Source organism: Oncorhynchus tshawytscha, linkage group LG08, assembly GCF_018296145.1.
Source record: "Oncorhynchus tshawytscha isolate Ot180627B linkage group LG08, Otsh_v2.0, whole genome shotgun sequence".
Taxonomy (NCBI): domain Eukaryota; kingdom Metazoa; phylum Chordata; class Actinopteri; order Salmoniformes; family Salmonidae; genus Oncorhynchus; species Oncorhynchus tshawytscha.
Window position 1 is genome coordinate 91028331 of NC_056436.1, and position 21773 is coordinate 91050103.

Sequence of the window (21773 nt, forward strand, 5' to 3'; positions counted from 1 at the left end):
GCTAAATAGCATTTCAATCGGTGACGTCACTTGCTCTGAGACCTTGAAGTAGTAGTTCCCCTTGCTCTGCAAGTGGGTGACTGTTGTTGATGTGTGCAGAGGGTCCCTGGTTTGAGCCCGGATATGGGCGAGGGGACAGTTTAAAGTTATACTGTTACACTTCCAACTTTGTGGCAACAGTTCGGATTAGGCCCTTTCCTGTTTCAGCATGACAATGCCCCTGTGCACGAAGCGAGGTCCATACAGAAACAGTTTGTCGAGATCAGTGTGGAAGACCTTGACTGGTCTGCACAGAGCCCTGACCTCAACCCCATCAAATACCTTTTGGATGAATTGGAACGCTGTCTGTGAACCAGGCCTTATCAGTGCCCGACCTCACTAATGCTCTTGTCGCTGAATGGAAGCAAGAGCCTGCAGCAACGTTCCGACAACTAGTGGAAAGCCTTCCCAGGACAGTGGGGGCTGTTATAGCAGCAAAGGTGGGGACCAACTCCATATTAATGATTTTGGAATGAGATATTTGATGAGCAGGTTTCCACATACTTTTGGTCTTGTGTATCTACTTCAAAATCACCAGAGCTTTTAAATATCACATTTATGTTATTTTACCAGGTAAATTGACTGAGAACACATTCTCATTTACAGCAACAACCTGGGGAATAGTTACATGGGAGAGGAGGGGGATGAATGAGCCAAATGTAAACTGGGGATTATTAGGTGACCGTGATGGTTTGAGGGCCAGATTGGGAATTTAACCAGGACACCAGGGTTAACACCCCTACTCTACTCTTACCTCTACTCTAATGATAAGTGCCATGGGATCTTTAATGACCTTAGAGAGTCAGAACACCCATTTAACATCCCCCTACACAGGGCAGTGTCCCCAATCATTGCCTTAGAGCATTGGAATATTTCTTTAGACCAGAGGAAAGAGTGCTTCCTACTGGCCTTCCAACACCACTTCCAGCAGCATCTGGTCTCCCATTCAGGGACTGACCAGGACCAAACCTGCTTCAGAAGCAAGCCAGCAGTGGTATGCAGGGTGGTATGCAGCTGGCTCCGTTTGGTCAAAGCAAACATAAAACTACTGAATATGACTGGAAAACTGAAAGGGTTTCCTGGTTATACCCTAGTATGGGATTCTTGTCTTTGTTGAAAACCCCTCAAACTTTCTTTCATGATCTGCGGAGGCCTACCTGAACTCGGTAGAAACATGTTTTCTCATACTGTCTGTCTTCCTCTCTCTTTATGCTGTCTGTCTGTGTTACAGATATGGATCTAGAGGAGTTTGACAACGTGACTCTGAGGTACAACGTCACCAACTGTCCATCTATCGATGAATTTCGTAACCAGGTAACCATCTGTCTCCCTATCTGCCCCCCATGCATAGGCCAGATGCCCACTCATTGATATGCTTCTATTCTATGGCTGTGCAATGAGAGATACCACTAGCCAATCAATCTAACATAAGCAGCATGTTCAGAGTAACCTTGGTCCATGGGTCTATACATATATATATGGAACTGTACAGTATTTGGAATGAGGATGACTGTACATCGCTTTGCATAAGTGTCTGCAAAATGACATAGCTACCATATAGTCATTACATGGAGAAAAATCAGACCTCTTATCTGAAAATGGATGACCCTCACTGAAACCCTTAACAAAGAGTTGGTCTGTTTTGGAATGGGTGGCCAGTAATAAACTGGTCCTGGACATCTCTGATACGTACGCCTCTTGGCGGAGGGAACGCAACACCCTGCTACAACTCAACTCTCCATGGAGTGGAAAAGGTATCTGATCGTAGGTTTTATTAGGATTTATTTTACCTTTATTTATACAGGTTTCTCTCATTGAGATAACATCTCTTTTCCAAGAGAGACCTGGTCCAATAGCAGCCGGGGGAACAACGTTTCAGGCAAAACTATTTACATACACTAACACAACATTAAACAAAACTATAAACACACATACAGTACAACAAAAACATTTTACTTTAAAAACATGAGAGTCTTGACTATAAACAGCTGGCCTAAAAACAAATACAATATTCTATGATATATACATCGATCAAGTGTTTAAACTCCACCAACGAAACTAGATCATCACATTTTGAAATGTTCAGGAGAGAATTCCAGGACCACGGTGCTAAGTAACTAAAACTATTTCTACCATGACCTGTCCTAGTTTTTGGTACTGTTAGAAGCAAATGAGAATGGGACCGTAATAGATATTTATTTCCTGACCTGACTAAAAAAGAACAGAGATAAAATGGCATTTTATAAGGCCCAATATGGCCTTATAAATCAGTGTATACCAGTGTTTAAGACAACGCAAGGTCAATGACGACCAGCCAACAGCGCTATAGAAATCACAATGATGTGTTAGACGTTTCTGATTTGAAATGAACCTGAGGGCTGCATGATACACTGAATCAAGTGCTCTCAGGGTAGTGGCTGAGGGCTGCATATATATATATAACATCACTAAAATCTAAAACCGACAGTAGTGTACATCATACCAGCACCTTCCTGGCCTCAAAAGAAAAACAAGCCTTATGCCGGTAATAAAATCCTATTTTCAGCTTGAGCTTCCTTATCAAGTTCTCTACATGCACAGTGAAGCTCAGCTTATCATCAACCCCCACACCCAAATATTTGTACACTTTAACTTGCTCTATAGTATGTCCAGCCAATGTGGCAATGACATGATTTGTAACATGCCTGGCATGTGAAAATACCATGCAATTTGTTTTAGAATCAGCTTTAAATCATACAGATTCTGTTGTATGATGTTAAATGCGCGTTGGGTATTTTCAAAAGCTAAAGATAAACTATTACCACTTGAATAAAGAACAGTATCATCTGCATAAAAATTAACATCCGCTGTTTCAATTAGATCCCCAATGTTGTTGATATACAAAATGAACAACAGAGGACCCAAAATAGAACCTTGTGGAACACCTGAGCACATCTCTATGGACTCAGATTTACAACCATCCACCATTACACATTGGTTTATAAATAACCTATAAAATTGTACACAATGTAGAGCAAGTAATTCAACAACATTTTCACTTTTGCACTAACACAGCATGGTCCACGGTGTCAAAAGCCTTTGACAAATCAATAAAGACAGACACACAATGTAACTTCTTATCAAGAGCACAGTGGATGTTATTTAAAACCTTCAATATTGCTGAAACAGTGCTGTGACCAGACCTAAAACCTTATTGCATTCCATTTAAGATGCTGTTTTCTCAGAAGTAGACCTTTAGCTGCCTACTAACTAAGGACTCCAGTACCTTTGACAGTACAGACAATTTTGATATGGGTCGATAGTTGTCAAGTAGCGAAGGATCTCCACCTTTCAGGAGAGGCCGTATAAAAGCAGATCTCCATAACTTGGGGATTTCCTTAACATCAAGCGTGAGGTTAAAAATACATGGGGGAGGGGGAGCAATGATGCAATCATCAGGGGGAGTCTAGATCATCAGGACCAGGGGATTATTTTTTATCAATTTCTTTCAGGGCTTTACACACTTCTGAAACAGAGAAGGATGAAAAGGAGAACCTGGTGAAGGAGTGCACAGGGGTGTCAGGTAAATTCATAGGGGGCTCAATTATACCTTTGACCTTTTCAAAAAAACTGCCTGCATCTAAGAAATGCGTATTCAAGGCTTTCAGAATGGAGGTTCTCTCAGGTACAATCTGTGTGTCTACCAACAATTGTTTGGGAAGCTGTGTGTCTTTTTGCACTCCAAACCCTTCACTACTTGCCAAAATTTGGATGGATTATTTACATTTTGTGAAATAGATTTCAGGTAGTGGTCTGCTTTCAATTTACGGATCATAGCCACACCCATATTTCGAAGATGTTTAAAAGCCATCCAATCATCTGCCAAACTAGTCCCTCTTGCTTTAGCCCACATAGCATTTTGTTACCTTGTGATTTTTGTAAGTTCCTTAGTAAACCAAGGGTTCTCTCTGCCCTTAATCCTGAATTTATTTAAAGGGGCCTATTGCATACATCCTGGAATGCGTTGTGGAAATAAGAAAAGGCTAGTTCAACATCAGGGATTAATTCCATTCTATTCCATTCAATGCTTGATACATCATGTAAACAACCTGGAATATCAAACTGCTTCCAGTTTCTTTTCATAATGACACGTGGAGATTTCTTAGGAATTGATCACTTATGTAATTTGCAAAAATACCAGAAGCATTAAAATGATGGGGAGTATTTGTCACGGGATTCTTCCTGGGAAGGAAAGGCGGACCAAAATGCAGGGTGGTTATAATTCATGGTTCTTTAATAATGAAACCATACATGAATAAACTACAAAAACAAGAAACGTGAAAACCCGAAACAGTCCCGTGTGGTACAAACACTGACACAGGAGACAACCACCCACAAAACCCAACACAAACCAGGCTACCTAAATATGGTTCCCAATCAGAGACAATGACTAACACCTGCCTCTGATTGAGAACCATATCAGGCCAAACATAGAAATAGACAAACTAGACATATAACATAGAATGCCCACTCAGATCACACCCTGACCAAACAAAACATAGAAACATACAAAGCAAACTATGGTCAGGGTGTGACAGTATTGGTTAAGATCAAATCAATCAAGAGGATTTCAGAGGATATTTTATATTCAACCTCGTTACACTGTTGACAATCTGAGTGAGATTATAGGTATTGCACAGAATTTAAGTTGATCAGCGCTAGATGTTAACCAGTCCTGATTCAGATCACCCATCAGGACAAACTCAGAATTGACATTCTGTGATAACAATTTAAAAATACAATCCAGAGAGCCAACAGTAGCAGATGGAGGTCTATAACAACAAGATACAACAATATTTAAAGATGAGCCAAGGTTTATGTTCAAAGACAGATACTCTATAACAACAAGATACAACAATATTTACATATACAGAACCACCACCCTTAGATTTACGATCTGTACGAAACACATTGTAACCATTTATGCCAATATTTTTGTCAGTAATAGATTTTTTAATCCAGGTTTCAGAAAGCATTAATACTGTACATCAGGGTCGGCAGTTTTTATCCATATATTCACAAAATCAAGCTTCGGCAGAAGATTTCTTACATTTATATGCAAAAACTTCATGCCACTCTGACTACTTAATTCGGGTAAGAATGTCAGGACCTGGTTTAGACTGGACATTTCCAGACAATGGAAGCAGCAAGATAATGGCAAGTCTAGATTGAGGGTTACAACATATGGATTTACAGACAGCAGTTGAACGAGAATCCAGAGTCACCAGAGTCTTTAACGCCACATATTTCAGGAGATGTATGAAGTCCAGTGACATGGTTAAGTACCAAGAGAGAAAACACTCTGAAGTTTCTAAAACTGTTAAAATAATGTCTGTGAGTATAACAGGACTGATATGGCAGGCGAAAACCTGAGGAAAATCTATCCAGGAAATGCTATTATATTGAAATGGCTGTTTTTCCATTGAAAGCCTATCCACCATACAAAGCCTTATGACCCAGTTCAAGAGCTTTGTGGCTTCCACTACATGTGACCAGTCTTTAGGCATTGTTTTAGGCTTTTACTCTGACAAAAGAGGGTGAAATTTCCAGACATGAGTCCTGCGTGTGACCGAGAGCACGCCTTTCTTGTTTTTTCTTTTCTATTGACGAAGCTACTGTCCGGTTGAAATATGATCGATTATTTATGACATAAACAACCTGAGGATTGATTATAAACATCGTTTGACATGTTTCTACGAACTTTTATGGTACTTTTTGATTTTTCTTCTGCCTGGTTACTACATGATTCCATATGTGTTATTTGATAGTTTTGATGTCTTCACTATTATTCTACAATATAGAAAATAGTCAAAATAAAGAAAAACCCTTGAATGAGTCGGTGTGTCCAAAACTATGACTGGTACTGTAAGTATTCAGACCCTTTGCTATGAGACTCAATCGAGCTCAGGAGCATCATGTTTCCATTGATCATCCTTGAGATGTTTCTACAACTTGGAGTCCACCTGTGGTAATTTCAGTTGATTGGATATGATTTGGAAAGGCACGCACCTGTCTCTTAAAGGTCCCACAGTTTACAGTGCATGTCAGTGCAAAAACAAAGAAATGAGGTCAAAGGAATTGCCTGTAGAACTCCTGAGACAGGTTTGTGTCGAGGCACAAAAACATTTTTGTTACCAGGTGTATCTGTTTGTTACCAGGTGATTCTGTCTCTCAAGGTGTATCTGTTTGTCACCAGGTGATTCTGTCTCTCCAGGTGTATCTGTTTGTTACCAGGTGATTCTGTCTCTCCAGGTGTATCTATTTGCGTATCTGTTTGTTACCAGGTGTTTGTCTCTCCAGGTGTTTCTGTTTGTTACCTGGTGTTTGTCTCTCCAGGTGTATCTGTTTGTTACCAGGTGAATCTGTCTCTCCAGGTGCATCTATTTGTATATCTGTTTGTTACCAGGTGTTTGTCTCTCCAGGGGCATCTATTTGTTACCAGGTGTTTGTCTCTCCAGCTGTTTGTTACCAGGTGTTTCTGTCTCTCCAGGTGTATCTATTTGTGTATCTATTTGTTACCAGGTGTTTCTGTCTCTCCAGGTGTATCTATTTGAGTGTTTGTTTGTTACCAGGTGTTTCTGTCTCTCCAGGTGTATCTATTTGTGTATCTATTTGTGACCAGGTGTTTCTGTCTCTCCAGGTGTATCTATTTGTGTATCTATTTGTTACCAGGTGTTTCTGTCTCTCCAGGTGTATCTATTTGTGTATCTATTTGTTACCAGGTGTTTCTGTCTCTCCAGGTGTATCTATTTGTGTATCTATTTGTTACCAGGTGTTTCTGTCTCTCCAGGTGTATCTGTTTGTGTATATATTTGTTACCAGGTGTTTCTGTCTCTCCAGGTGTATCTATTTGTGTATCTATTTGCTACCAGGTGTTTCTGTCTCTCCAGGTGTATCTATTTGTGTATCTATTTGTTACCAGGTGTTTCTGTCTCTCCAGGTGTATCTATTTGAGTGTTTGTTTGTTACCAGGTGTTTGTCTCTCCAGGTGCATCTATTTGTGTATCTGTTTGTTACCAGGTGTTTGTCTCTCCAGCTGTTTGTTACCAGGTGTTTGTCTCTCCAGGTGCATCTATTTGTGTATCTGTTTGTTACCAGGTGTTTGTCTCTCCAGGTGCATCTATTTGTGTATCTGTTTGTTACCAGATGTTTGTCTCTCCAGCTGTTTGTTACCAGGTGTTTGTCTCTCCAGGTGTATCTATTTGTTACCAGGTGTTTCTGTCTCTCCAGGTGTATCTGTTTGTGTATCTGTTTGTTACCAGGTGTTTCTGTCTCTCCAGGTGTATCTGTTTGTGTATCTATTTGTTACCAGGTGTTTCTGTCTCTCCAGGTGTATCTATTTGTGTATCTATTTGTTACCAGGTGTTTCTGTCTCCCCAGGTGCATCTATTTGTGTATCTGTTTGTTACCAGGTGTTTCTGTCTCTCCAGGTGTATCTGTTTGTTACCAGGTGTTTCTGTCTCTCCAGGTGTATCTGTTTGTGTATCTGTTTGTTACCAGGTGTTTCTGTCTCTCCAGGTGTATCTGTTTGTGTATCTATTTGTTACCAGGTGTTTCTGTCTCTCCAGGTGTATCTATTTGTGTATCTATTTGTTACCAGGTGTTTCTGTCTCCCCAGGTGCATCTATTTGTGTATCTGTTTGTTACCAGGTGTTTGTCTCTCCAGGTGCATCTATTTGTGTATCTGTTTGTTACCAGGTGTTTGTCTCTCCAGGTGTATCTGTTTGTTACCAGGTGTTTGTCTCTCCAGGTGTATCTGTTTGTTACCAGGTGAATCTGTCTCTCCAGGTGCATCTATTGGCATATATTTTTGTTACCAGGTGTTTGTCTCTCCAGGTGTATCTATTTGTGTATCTGTTTGTTACCAGGTGTTTGTCTCTCCAGGTGCATCTATTTGTGTATCTGTTTGTTACCAGGTGTTTGTCTCTCCAGGTGTATCTGTTTGTTACCAGGTGTTTGTCTCTCCAGGTGTATCTGTTTGTTACCAGGTGAATCTGTCTCTCCAGGTGCATCTATTGGCATATCTTTTTGTTATCAGGTGTTTGTCTCTCCAGGTGCATCTATTTGTGTATCTGTTTGTTACCAGGTGTTTGTCTCTCCAGGTGTATCTGTTTGTTACCAGGTGTTTGTCTCTCCAGGTGTATCTGTTTGTTACCAGGTGAATCTGTCTCTCCAGGTGCATCTATTTGTTACCAGGTGAATCTGTCTCTCCAGGTGCATCTATTTGTGTATCTGTTTGTTACCAGGTGTTTGTCTCTCCAGGTGTATCTGTTTGTTACCAGGTGTTTGTCTCTCCAGGTGTATCTGTTTGTTACCAGGTGAATCTGTCTCTCCAGGTGTATCTATTTGTTACCAGGTGTTTCTGTCTCTCCAGGTGTATCTGTTTGTGTATCTGTTTGTTACCAGGTGTTTCTGTCTCTCCAGGTGTATCTGTTTGTGTATCTATTTGTTACCAGGTGTTTCTGTCTCTCCAGGTGTATCTATTTGTGTATCTATTTGTTACCAGGTGTTTCTGTCTCCCCAGGTGCATCTAATTGTGTATCTGTTTGTTACCAGGTGTTTCTGTCGCTCCAGGTGTATCTGTTTGTTACCAGGTGTTTCTGTCTCTCCAGGTGTATCTGTTTGTGTATCTATTTGTTACCAGGTGTTTCTGTCTCTCCAGGTGTATCTATTTGTGTATCTATTTGTTACCAGGTGTTTCTGTCTCCCCAGGTGCATCTATTTGTGTATCTGTTTGTTACCAGGTGTTTGTCTCTCCAGGTGCATCTATTTGTGTATCTGTTTGTTACCAGGTGTTTGTCTCTCCAGGTGTATCTGTTTGTTACCAGGTGTTTGTCTCTCCAGGTGTATCTGTTTGTTACCAGGTGAATCTGTCTCTCCAGGTGTATCTGTTTGTGTATCTATTTGTTACCAGGTGTTTCTGTCTCTCCAGGTGTATCTATTTGTGTATCTATTTGTTACCAGGTGTTTCTGTCTCCCCAGGTGCATCTATTTGTGTATCTGTTTGTTACCAGGTGTTTGTCTCTCCAGGTGCATCTATTTGTGTATCTGTTTGTTACCAGGTGTTTGTCTCTCCAGGTGTATCTGTTTGTTACCAGGTGTTTGTCTCTCCAGGTGTATCTGTTTGTTACCAGGTGAATCTGTCTCTCCAGGTGCATCTATTGGCATATCTTTTTGTTACCAGGTGTTTGTCTCTCCAGGTGCATCTATTTGTGTATCTGTTTGTTACCAGGTGTTTGTCTCTCCAGGTGTATCTGTTTGTTACCAGGTGTTTGTCTCTCCAGGTGTATCTGTTTGTTACCAGGTGAATCTGTCTCTCCAGGTGCATCTATTTGTTACCAGGTGAATCTGTCTCTCCAGGTGCATCTATTTGTGTATCTGTTTGTTACCAGGTGTTTGTCTCTCCAGGTGTATCTGTTTGTTACCAGGTGAATCTGTCTCTCCAGGTGCATCTATTGGCATATCTTTTTGTTACCAGGTGTTTGTCTCTCCAGGTGCATCTATTTGTGTATCTGTTTGTTACCAGGTGTTTGTCTCTCCAGGTGTATCTGTTTGTTACCAGGTGTTTGTCTCTCCAGGTGTATCTGTTTGTTACCAGGTGAATCTGTCTCTCCAGGTGCATCTATTTGTTACCAGGTGAATCTGTCTCTCCAGGTGCATCTATTTGTGTATCTGTTTGTTACCAGGTGTTTGTCTCTCCAGGTGTATCTGTTTGTTACCAGGTGTTTGTCTCTCCAGGTGTATCTGTTTGTTACCAGGTGTTTGTCTCTCCAGGTGCATCTATTTGTGTATCTGTTTGTTACCAGGTGTTTGTCTCTCCAGGTGTATCTGTTTGTTACCAGGTGTTTGTCTCTCCAGGTGTATCTGTTTGTTACCAGGTGAATCTGTCTCTCCAGGTGCATCTATTGGCATATCTTTTTGTTACCAGGTGTTTGTCTCTCCAGGTGCATCTATTTGTGTATCTGTTTGTTACCAGGTGTTTGTCTCTCCAGGTGTATCTGTTTGTTACCAGGTGTTTGTCTCTCCAGGTGTATCTGTTTGTTACCAGGTGAATCTGTCTCTCCAGGTGCATCTATTTGTTACCAGGTGAATCTGTCTCTCCAGGTGTATCTATTTGTGTATCTATTTGTTACCAGGTGTTTCTGTCTCTCCAGGTGTATCTATTTGTGTATCTATTTGTTACCAGGTGTTTCTGTCTCCCCAGGTGCATCTATTTGTGTATCTGTTTGTTACCAGGTGTTTGTCTCTCCAGGTGCATCTATTTGTGTATCTGTTTGTTACCAGGTGTTTGTCTCTCCAGGTGTATCTGTTTGTTACCAGGTGTTTGTCTCTCCAGGTGTATCTGTTTGTTACCAGGTGAATCTGTCTCTCCAGGTGCATCTATTGGCATATCTTTTTGTTACCAGGTGTTTGTCTCTCCAGGTGTATCTATTTGTGTATCTGTTTGTTACCAGGTGTTTGTCTCTCCAGGTGCATCTATTTGTGTATCTGTTTGTTACCAGGTGTTTGTCTCTCCAGGTGTATCTGTTTGTTACCAGGTGTTTGTCTCTCCAGGTGTATCTGTTTGTTACCAGGTGAATCTGTCTCTCCAGGTGCATCTATTGGCATATCTTTTTGTTACCAGGTGTTTGTCTCTCCAGGTGCATCTATTTGTGTATCTGTTTGTTACCAGGTGTTTGTCTCTCCAGGTGTATCTGTTTGTTACCAGGTGTTTGTCTCTCCAGGTGTATCTGTTTGTTACCAGGTGTTTGTCTCTCCAGGTGTATCTGTTTGTTACCAGGTGTTTGTCTCTCCAGGTGTATCTGTTTGTTACCAGGTGTTTGTCTCTCCAGGTGTATCTATTTGTTACCAGGTGTTTCTGTCTCTCCAGGTGTATCTATTTGTGTATCTATTTGTTACCAGGTGTTTCTGTCTCTCCAGGTGTATCTATTTGAGTATCTGTTTGTTACCAGGTGTTTGTCTCCCCAGGTGCATCTATTTGTGTATCTGTTTGTTACCAGGTGTTTGTCTCTCCAGGTGCATCTATTTGTGTATCTGTTTGTTACCAGGTGTTTGTCTCTCCAGGTGTATCTGTTTGTTACCAGGTGTTTGTCTCTCCAGGTGTATCTGTTTGTTACCAGGTGAATCTGTCTCTCCAGGTGCATCTATTGGCATATCTTTTTGTTACCAGGTGTTTGTCTCTCCAGGTGTATCTATTTGTGTATCTGTTTGTTACCAGGTGTTTGTCTCTCCAGGTGCATCTATTTGTGTATCTGTTTGTTACCAGGTGTTTGTCTCTCCAGGTGTATCTGTTTGTTACCAGGTGTTTGTCTCTCCAGGTGTATCTGTTTGTTACCAGGTGAATCTGTCTCTCCAGGTGCATCTATTGGCATATCTTTTTGTTACCAGGTGTTTGTCTCTCCAGGTGCATCTATTTGTGTATCTGTTTGTTACCAGGTGTTTGTCTCTCCAGGTGTATCTGTTTGTTACCAGGTGTTTGTCTCTCCAGGTGTATCTGTTTGTTACCAGGTGAATCTGTCTCTCCAGGTGCATCTATTTGTTACCAGGTGAATCTGTCTCTCCAGGTGCATCTATTTGTGTATCTGTTTGTTACCAGGTGTTTGTCTCTCCAGGTGTATCTGTTTGTTACCAGGTGTTTGTCTCTCCAGGTGCATCTATTTGTGTATCTGTTTGTTACCAGGTGTTTGTCTCTCCAGGTGCATCTATTTGTGTATCTGTTTGTTACCAGGTGTTTGTCTCTCCAGGTGCATCTATTTGTGTATCTGTTTGTTACCAGGTGTTTGTCTCTCCAGCTGTTTGTTACCAGGTGTTTGTCTCTCCAGGTGTATCTATTTGTTACCAGGTGTTTCTGTCTCTCCAGGTGTATCTGTTTGTGTATCTGTTTGTTACCAGGTGTTTCTGTCTCTCCAGGTGTATCTGTTTGTGTATCTATTTGTTACCAGGTGTTTCTGTCTCTCCAGGTGTATCTATTTGTGTATCTATTTGTTACCAGGTGTTTCTGTCTCCCCAGGTGCATCTATTTGTGTATCTGTTTGTTACCAGGTGTTTCTGTCTCTCCAGGTGTATCTGTTTGTTACCAGGTGTTTCTGTCTCTCCAGGTGTATCTGTTTGTGTATCTGTTTGTTACCAGGTGTTTCTGTCTCTCCAGGTGTATCTGTTTGTGTATCTATTTGTTACCAGGTGTTTCTGTCTCTCCAGGTGTATCTATTTGTGTATCTATTTGTTACCAGGTGTTTCTGTCTCCCCAGGTGCATCTATTTGTGTATCTGTTTGTTACCAGGTGTTTGTCTCTCCAGGTGCATCTATTTGTGTATCTGTTTGTTACCAGGTGTTTGTCTCTCCAGGTGTATCTGTTTGTTACCAGGTGTTTGTCTCTCCAGGTGTATCTGTTTGTTACCAGGTGAATCTGTCTCTCCAGGTGCATCTATTGGCATATCTTTTTGTTACCAGGTGTTGGTCTCTCCAGGTGTATCTATTTGTGTATCTGTTTGTTACCAGGTGTTTGTCTCTCCAGGTGCATCTATTTGTGTATCTGTTTGTTACCAGGTGTTTGTCTCTCCAGGTGTATCTGTTTGTTACCAGGTGTTTGTCTCTCCAGGTGTATCTGTTTGTTACCAGGTGAATCTGTCTCTCCAGGTGCATCTATTGGCATATCTTTTTGTTACCAGGTGTTTGTCTCTCCAGGTGCATCTATTTGTGTATCTGTTTGTTACCAGGTGTTTGTCTCTCCAGGTGTATCTGTTTGTTACCAGGTGTTTGTCTCTCCAGGTGTATCTGTTTGTTACCAGGTGAATCTGTCTCTCCAGGTGCATCTATTTGTTACCAGGTGAATCTGTCTCTCCAGGTGCATCTATTTGTGTATCTGTTTGTTACCAGGTGTTTGTCTCTCCAGGTGTATCTGTTTGTTACCAGGTGTTTGTCTCTCCAGGTGCATCTATTTGTGTATCTGTTTGTTACCAGGTGTTTGTCTCTCCAGGTGCATCTATTTGTGTATCTGTTTGTTACCAGGTGTTTGTCTCTCCAGGTGCATCTATTTGTGTATCTGTTTGTTACCAGGTGTTTGTCTCTCCAGCTGTTTGTTACCAGGTGTTTGTCTCTCCAGGTGTATCTATTTGTTACCAGGTGTTTCTGTCTCTCCAGGTGTATCTGTTTGTGTATCTGTTTGTTACCAGGTGTTTCTGTCTCTCCAGGTGTATCTGTTTGTGTATCTATTTGTTACCAGGTGTTTCTGTCTCTCCAGGTGTATCTATTTGTGTATCTATTTGTTACCAGGTGTTTCTGTCTCCCCAGGTGCATCTATTTGTGTATCTGTTTGTTACCAGGTGTTTCTGTCTCTCCAGGTGTATCTGTTTGTTACCAGGTGTTTCTGTCTCTCCAGGTGTATCTGTTTGTGTATCTGTTTGTTACCAGGTGTTTCTGTCTCTCCAGGTGTATCTGTTTGTGTATCTATTTGTTACCAGGTGTTTCTGTCTCTCCAGGTGTATCTATTTGTGTATCTATTTGTTACCAGGTGTTTCTGTCTCCCCAGGTGCATCTATTTGTGTATCTGTTTGTTACCAGGTGTTTGTCTCTCCAGGTGCATCTATTTGTGTATCTGTTTGTTACCAGGTGTTTGTCTCTCCAGGTGTATCTGTTTGTTACCAGGTGTTTGTCTCTCCAGGTGTATCTGTTTGTTACCAGGTGAATCTGTCTCTCCAGGTGCATCTATTGGCATATCTTTTTGTTACCAGGTGTTTGTCTCTCCAGGTGTATCTATTTGTGTATCTGTTTGTTACCAGGTGTTTGTCTCTCCAGGTGCATCTATTTGTGTATCTGTTTGTTACCAGGTGTTTGTCTCTCCAGGTGTATCTGTTTGTTACCAGGTGTTTGTCTCTCCAGGTGTATCTGTTTGTTACCAGGTGAATCTGTCTCTCCAGGTGCATCTATTGGCATATCTTTTTGTTACCAGGTGTTTGTCTCTCCAGGTGCATCTATTTGTGTATCTGTTTGTTACCAGGTGTTTGTCTCTCCAGGTGTAGCTGTTTGTTACCAGGTGTTTGTCTCTCCAGGTGTATCTGTTTGTTACCAGGTGAATCTGTCTCTCCAGGTGCATCTATTTGTTACCAGGTGAATCTGTCTCTCCAGGTGCATCTATTTGTGTATCTGTTTGTTACCAGGTGTTTGTCTCTCCAGGTGTATCTGTTTGTTACCAGGTGAATCTGTCTCTCCAGGTGCATCTATTGGCATATCTTTTTGTTACCAGGTGTTTGTCTCTCCAGGTGCATCTATTTGTGTATCTGTTTGTTACCAGGTGTTTGTCTCTCCAGGTGTATCTGTTTGTTACCAGGTGTTTGTCTCTCCAGGTGTATCTGTTTGTTACCAGGTGAATCTGTCTCTCCAGGTGCATCTATTTGTTACCAGGTGAATCTGTCTCTCCAGGTGCATCTATTTGTGTATCTGTTTGTTACCAGGTGTTTGTCTCTCCAGGTGTATCTGTTTGTTACCAGGTGTTTGTCTCTCCAGGTGTATCTGTTTGTTACCAGGTGAATCTGTCTCTCCAGGTGCATCTATTTGTTACCAGGTGAATCTGTCTCTCCAGGTGCATCTATTTGTTACCAGGTGAATCTGTCTCTCCAGGTGCATCTATTTGTGTATCTGTTTGTTACCAGGTGTTTGTCTCTCCAGGTGTATCTGGTTGTTACCAGGTGTTTGTCTCTCCAGGTGTATCTGTTTGTTACCAGGTGAATCTGTCTCTCCAGGTGCATCTATTTGTTACCAGGTGAATCTGTCTCTCCAGGTGCATCTATTTGTGTATCTGTTTGTTACCAGGTGTTTGTCTCTCCAGGTGTATCTGTTTGTTACCAGGTGTTTGTCTCTCCAGGTGTATCTGTTTGTTACCAGGTGTTTGTCTCTCCAGGTGTATCTGTTTGTTACCAGGTGTTTGTCTCTCCAGGTGTATCTGTTTGTTACCAGGTGTTTGTCTCTCCAGGTGTATCTATTTGTTACCAGGTGTTTCTGTCTCTCCAGGTGTATCTATTTGTGTATCTATTTGTTACCAGGTGTTTCTGTCTCTCCAGGTGTATCTATTTGAGTATCTGTTTGTTACCAGGTGTTTGTCTCCCCAGGTGCATCTATTTGTGTATCTGTTTGTTACCAGGTGTTTGTCTCTCCAGGTGCATCTATTTGTGTATCTGTTTGTTACCAGGTGTTTGTCTCTCCAGGTGTATCTGTTTGTTACCAGGTGTTTGTCTCTCCAGGTGTATCTGTTTGTTACCAGGTGAATCTGTCTCTCCAGGTGCATCTATTGGCATATCTTTTTGTTACCAGGTGTTTGTCTCTCCAGGTGTATCTATTTGTGTATCTGTTTGTTACCAGGTGTTTGTCTCTCCAGGTGCATCTATTTGTGTATCTGTTTGTTACCAGGTGTTTGTCTCTCCAGGTGTATCTGTTTGTTACCAGGTGTTTGTCTCTCCAGGTGTATCTGTTTGTTACCAGGTGAATCTGTCTCTCCAGGTGCATCTATTGGCATATCTTTTTGTTACCAGGTGTTTGTCTCTCCAGGTGCATCTATTTGTGTATCTGTTTGTTACCAGGTGTTTGTCTCTCCAGGTGTATCTGTTTGTTACCAGGTGTTTGTCTCTCCAGGTGTATCTGTTTGTTACCAGGTGAATCTGTCTCTCCAGGTGCATCTATTTGTTACCAGGTGAATCTGTCTCTCCAGGTGCATCTATTTGTGTATCTGTTTGTTACCAGGTGTTTGTCTCTCCAGGTGTATCTGTTTGTTACCAGGTGTTTGTCTCTCCAGGTGTATCTGTTTGTTACCAGGTGTTTGTCTCTCCAGGTGTATCTTTTTGTTACCAGGTGTTTGTCTCTCCAGGTGCATCTATTTGTGTATCTATTTGTTACCAGGTGTTTGTCTCTCCAGGTGCATCTATTTGAGTGTTTGTTTGTTACCAGGTGTTTGTCTCTCCAGGTGCATGTATTTGTGTATCTGTTTGTTACCAGGTGTTTGTCTCTCCAGGTGCATCTATTTGTGTATCTATTTGTTACCAGGTGTTTGTCTCTCCAGGTGCATCTATTTGAGTGTTTGTTTGTTACCAGGTGTTTGTCTCTCCAGGTGCATCTATTTGTGTATCTGTTTGTTACCAGGTGTTTGTCTCTCCAGGTGTATCTATTTGTTACCAGGTGTTTCTGTCTCTCCAGGTGTATCTATTTGTGTATCTATTTGTTACCAGGTGTTTCTGTCTCTCCAGGTGTATCTATTTGAGTATCTGTTTGTTACCAGGTGTTTGTCTCCCCAGGTGCATCTATTTGTGTATCTGTTTGTTACCAGGTGTTTGTCTCTCCAGGTGCATCTATTTGTGTATCTGTTTGTTACCAGGTGTTTGTCTCTCCAGGTGTATCTGTTTGTTACCAGGTGTTTGTCTCTCCAGGTGTATCTGTTTGTTACCAGGTGAATCTGTCTCTCCAGGTGCATCTATTGGCATATCTTTTTGTTACCAGGTGTTTGTCTCTCCAGGTGTATCTATTTGTGTATCTGTTTGTTACCAGGTGTTTGTCTCTCCAGGTGCATCTATTTGTGTATCTGTTTGTTACCAGGTGTTTGTCTCTCCAGGTGTATCTGTTTGTTACCAGGTGTTTGTCTCTCCAGGTGTATCTGTTTGTTACCAGGTGAATCTGTCTCTCCAGGTGCATCTATTGGCATATCTTTTTGTTACCAGGTGTTTGTCTCTCCAGGTGCATCTATTTGTGTATCTGTTTGTTACCAGGTGTTTGTCTCTCCAGGTGTATCTGTTTGTTACCAGGTGTTTGTCTCTCCAGGTGTATCTGTTTGTTACCAGGTGAATCTGTCTCTCCAGGTGCATCTATTTGTTACCAGGTGAATCTGTCTCTCCAGGTGCATCTATTTGTGTATCTGTTTGTTACCAGGTGTTTGTCTCTCCAGGTGTATCTGTTTGTTACCAGGTGTTTGTCTCTCCAGGTGTATCTGTTTGTTACCAGGTGTTTGTCTCTCCAGGTGTATCTTTTTGTTACCAGGTGTTTGTCTCTCCAGGTGCATCTATTTGTGTATCTATTTGTTACCAGGTGTTTGTCTCTCCAGGTGCATCTATTTGAGTGTTTGTTTGTTACCAGGTGTTTGTCTCTCCAGGTGCATCTATTTGTGTATCTATTTGTTACCAGGTGTTTGTCTCTCCAGGTGCATCTATTTGAGTGTTTGTTTGTTACCAGGTGTTTGTCTCTCCAGGTGCATCTATTTGTGTATCTGTTTGTTACCAGGTGTTTCTGTCTCTCCAGGTGTATCTATTTGTGTATCTGTTTGTTACCAGGTGTTTGTCTCTCCAGGTGTATCTATTTGTTACCAGGTGTTTGTCTCTCCAGGTGCATCTATTTGTGTATCTGTTTGTTACCAGGTGTTTGTCTCTCCAGGGGCATCTATTTGTTACCAGGTGATTCTGTCTCTCCAGGTGTATCTGTTTGTTACCAGGTGTTCGTCTCTCTAGCTGTTTGTTACCAGGTGTTTGTCTCTCCAGCTGTTTGTTACCAGGTGTTTGTCTCTCCAGCTGTTTGTTACCAGGTGTTTGTCTCTCCAGCTGTTTGTTACCAGGTGTGGGTCTCTCCAGGTGTATCTATTTGTGTATCTGTTTGTTACCAGGTGTTTGTCTCTCCAGGTGCATCTATTTGTGTATCTGTTTGTTACCAGGTGTTTGTCTCTCCAGGTGTATCTGTTTGTTACCAGGTGTTTGTCTCTCCAGGTGTATCTGTTTGTTACCAGGTGAATCTGTCTCTCCAGGTGCATCTATTGGCATATCTTTTTGTTACCAGGTGTTTGTCTCTCCAGGTGCATCTATTTGTGTATCTGTTTGTTACCAGGTGTTTGTCTCTCCAGGTGTATCTGTTTGTTACCAGGTGTTTGTCTCTCCAGGTGTATCTGTTTGTTACCAGGTGAATCTGTCTCTCCAGGTGCATCTATTTGTTACCAGGTGAATCTGTCTCTCCAGGTGCATCTATTTGTGTATCTGTTTGTTACCAGGTGTTTGTCTCTCCAGGTGTATCTGTTTGTTACCAGGTGTTTGTCTCTCCAGGTGTATCTGTTTGTTACCAGGTGTTTGTCTCTCCAGGTGTATCTTTTTGTTACCAGGTGTTTGTCTCTCCAGGTGCATCTATTTGTGTATCTATTTGTTACCAGGTGTTTGTCTCTCCAGGTGCATCTATTTGAGTGTTTGTTTGTTACCAGGTGTTTGTCTCTCCAGGTGCATCTATTTGTGTATCTGTTTGTTACCAGGTGTTTGTCTCTCCAGGTGCATCTATTTGTGTATCTATTTGTTACCAGGTGTTTGTCTCTCCAGGTGCATCTATTTGAGTGTTTGTTTGTTACCAGGTGTTTGTCTCTCCAGGTGCATCTATTTGTGTATCTGTTTGTTACCAGGTGTTTCTGTCTCTCCAGGTGTATCTATTTGTGTATCTGTTTGTTACCAGGTGTTTGTCTCTCCAGGTGTATCTATTTGTTACCAGGTGTTTGTCTCTCCAGGTGCATCTATTTGTGTATCTGTTTGTTACCAGGTGTTTGTCTCTCCAGGGGCATCTATTTGTTACCAGGTGATTCTGTCTCTCCAGGTGTATCTGTTTGTTACCAGGTGTTCGTCTCTCTAGCTGTTTGTTACCAGGTGTTTGTCTCTCCAGCTGTTTGTTACCAGGTGTTTGTCTCTCCAGCTGTTTGTTACCAGGTGTTTGTCTCTCCAGCTGTTTGTTACCAGGTGTGTGTCTCTCCAGGTGTATCTGTTTTTTACCAGGTGTTTGTCTCTCCAGGTGTATCTGTTTGTGTATCTGTTTGTTACCAGGTGTTTGTCTCTCCAGGTGTATCTGTTTGTGTATCTGTTTTTTACCAGGTGTTTGTCTCTCCAGGTGTATCTGTTTGTGTATCTGTTTGTTACCAGGTGTTTCTGTCTCTCCAGGTGTATCTGTTTGTGTATCTGTTTGTTACCAGGTGTTTCTGTCTCTCCAGGTGTATCTGTTTGTGTATCTGTTTGTTACCAGGTGTTTCTGTCTCTCCAGGTGTATCTGTTTGTGTATCTGTTTGTTACCAGGTGTTTCTGTCTCTCCAGGTGTATCTGTTTGTGTATCTGTTTGTTACCAGGTGTTTCTGTCTCTCCAGGTATACTCTACGGTGTACTCTATCATCACCGTGTTCGGCCTGGCCGGTAATGGGTTCGCCTTGTTGGTTCTGGTTAAAACGTTCCGTCAGCGTTCTGCGTTCCACATCTACATGTTGAACCTGGCCGTGTCCGACCTACTGTGTGTCTCCACGCTGCCGCTACGGGTCCTCTACTACGTTAATAAGGTAGGACTATTTCTATCAAAGGTGAGTTGTCGACATACGCATTTCACTTGACTTTTACAGGTATTTTACTTCGGGGAAACTGTCTTTAAAAGGCACATTGTCAACAATGCACATTTGAATGAATCCCGGGCTTTAAGATGTTATTAAAATAAATGATTGTTGTGGTTGACCCTCTCCCTCAGGGTCATTGGAACCTGGGAGACTTCCTGTGCAGACTTTCGTCCTATGCCCTCTACGTGAACCTCTACTGCAGCGTGTTCTTCATGACTGCCATGTCCGTCACACGCTTCCTCGCCATCGTGTTCCCCGTGCAGAACCTGCGCCTGGTCTCAGAGCGTCGTGCCCGTCTGGTGTGTGTCTGTATCTGGGTGTTCATCTGCACTGTCTCCTCCCCCTTCCTCATGACTGGTCAACACCTCCACCCAGCCACCAATAAGACCAAGTGCTTCGAGCCTCCAGAGCGCAGAACAGGGGGTGGGCTTAAGAAGCTCATCATGCTCAACTACTTATCATTGGCTGTGGGCTTCGTCCTTCCCTTCCTGGTCATCCTGCTGTGCTACGTCGGGATCATTCGGGCCCTGCTGTCACGGCAACATACTGCACAGCGCCAGAAGGGGGCGGGGTCTAAGGCTATCCGAATGATCGTCATTGTGATGCTGGCGTTCCTGCTGTGCTTCATGCCGTACCACATCCAGCGCTCCGTCCACCTCAGCTTCCTGTCCCAGACTGCCACTTCCTGTTCGGAGCTGGTGTACATGCAGAAGAGTGTGGTGGTGACACTCTGTCTGGCTGCCTCCAACTCCTGCTTCGACCCCCTGCTCTACTTCTTCTCTGGAGAGGGCTTCAGACGACGCCTGTCAAGCTTCAGGTCCACTATCAGGACACAGAGACAACCGCAGAGACAGGGGGCACAGCCACCGCTGGGGAGGGCAACAAAGAGAGAGAGAGAACCGGTCCTACCCAGCACAGCAGAGACAAAGGGCACAGCCACCCCTGGGGAGGGGAACAAGCTATAGGGGAGAGAGAAAGAGAGTTAATCTGTCTAGTGTCTGTGTTCTTTTGCCCATCTTAATATTTTCTTTTTATTGGCCAGTCTGAGATATGGCTTTTTCTTTGCAACTCTGCCTAGAAGGCCAGCATCCCAGAGTCGCCTCTTCACTGTTGACATTGAGACTGGTGTTTTGCGGGTACTATTTAACTTCTTATGGTATAGGGGACGTTTGCGTCCCACTTGGCCAAAAGCCAGGGAAAATGCAGCGCGGCAAATTCAAATAAAATTATATAAAAATCTAACATTAAATCACACATCCAAGATACTAAATTAAAGCTACACTCGTTGTGAATCCAGCCAACATGTCAGATTTTAAAAAGGCTTTTCGGCGAATGCATAAGAAGCTATTATCTGATGATAGTACAACAGTAAAAAAAGAGGGTAGTATATTTCAACCCTGCAGGCGCTACACAAAACGCAGAAATAAAATATAAAACATGCCTTGCCTTTGAAGAGCTTCTTTTGTTGGCACTCCAATATGTCCCATAAACATCACAATTGGTCCTTTTGATCGATTAATTCCCGTCCATATATATCCAAAATGTCCATTTCTTTGTCGCATTTGATCCAGAAAAAAACAGCTTCCAAATTAGCGCAACGTCATGCCAAAACATTTCAAACTACTTTTGTTATACTACTTTAGGTATTTTTAAACGTTAATAATCGATCAAATTGAAGACGGGTCTATCTGTGTTCAATACAGGAAGACAACAAACCAAGCTACTTTTCAAGTCTTGACCAACTCTCAACAGTGTTACGCAGTTCCTAGATGGCCGTACTTCTTCATTGCACAAAGGAATAACCTCAACCAAATTCCAAAGGCTGGTGACATCCAGTGGAAGCGGTAGGAACTGAAAACAAGTTCCTAAGAAATATCGTTTCCCAATGAGAAAATCACTGGACAGAGACCTACTCCCTGTGAAGGGAGTAGTACATGGCGTTGTACGAGATCTTCAGTTTCTTGGCAATTTCTCACATGGAATAGCCTTCATTTCTCAGAACAAGAATAGACTGACAAGTTTCAGTAGAAAGGTCTTTGATTCTGGCCATTTTTTGTCTGTAATCGAACCCAAAAATGCTGATGCTACAGATACTCAACTAGTCTAAAGAAACCCAGTTTTATTGCTTCTTTAATCAGAACAACAGTTTTCAGCTGTGCTAACAGAATTGCAAAACGGTTTTCTAATGATCAATTAGCCTTTTCAAATTATACACTTGGATTAGCTCACACAACGTGCCATTGGAACACAGGAGTGATGGTTGCTGATAATGGGCCTCTGTACGCCTATGTAGATATTCCATAAAAAATCTGCCATTTCCAGCTAC

At 42.1% G+C, this 21773-nt stretch overlaps 1 protein-coding gene across 1 annotated transcript in view; it reads left to right on the top strand.

Annotated features, from left to right (window-relative positions):
- LOC112236232 (cysteinyl leukotriene receptor 1) overlaps positions 1–20535 on the top strand; it is a 34956-nt gene extending 14421 nt beyond the window's left edge. The window contains exons 2-4 of the mRNA XM_042326199.1: positions 1271–1353; positions 19211–19396; positions 19579–20535. Coding sequence (XP_042182133.1) covers positions 1273–1353; positions 19211–19396; positions 19579–20412 — 1101 coding nt within the window. The 5' untranslated portion in view covers positions 1271–1272 and the 3' untranslated portion in view covers positions 20413–20535. The remainder of the gene's footprint in view (positions 1–1270; positions 1354–19210; positions 19397–19578) is intronic.
- Positions 20536–21773: the final 1238 nt, after the last annotated feature.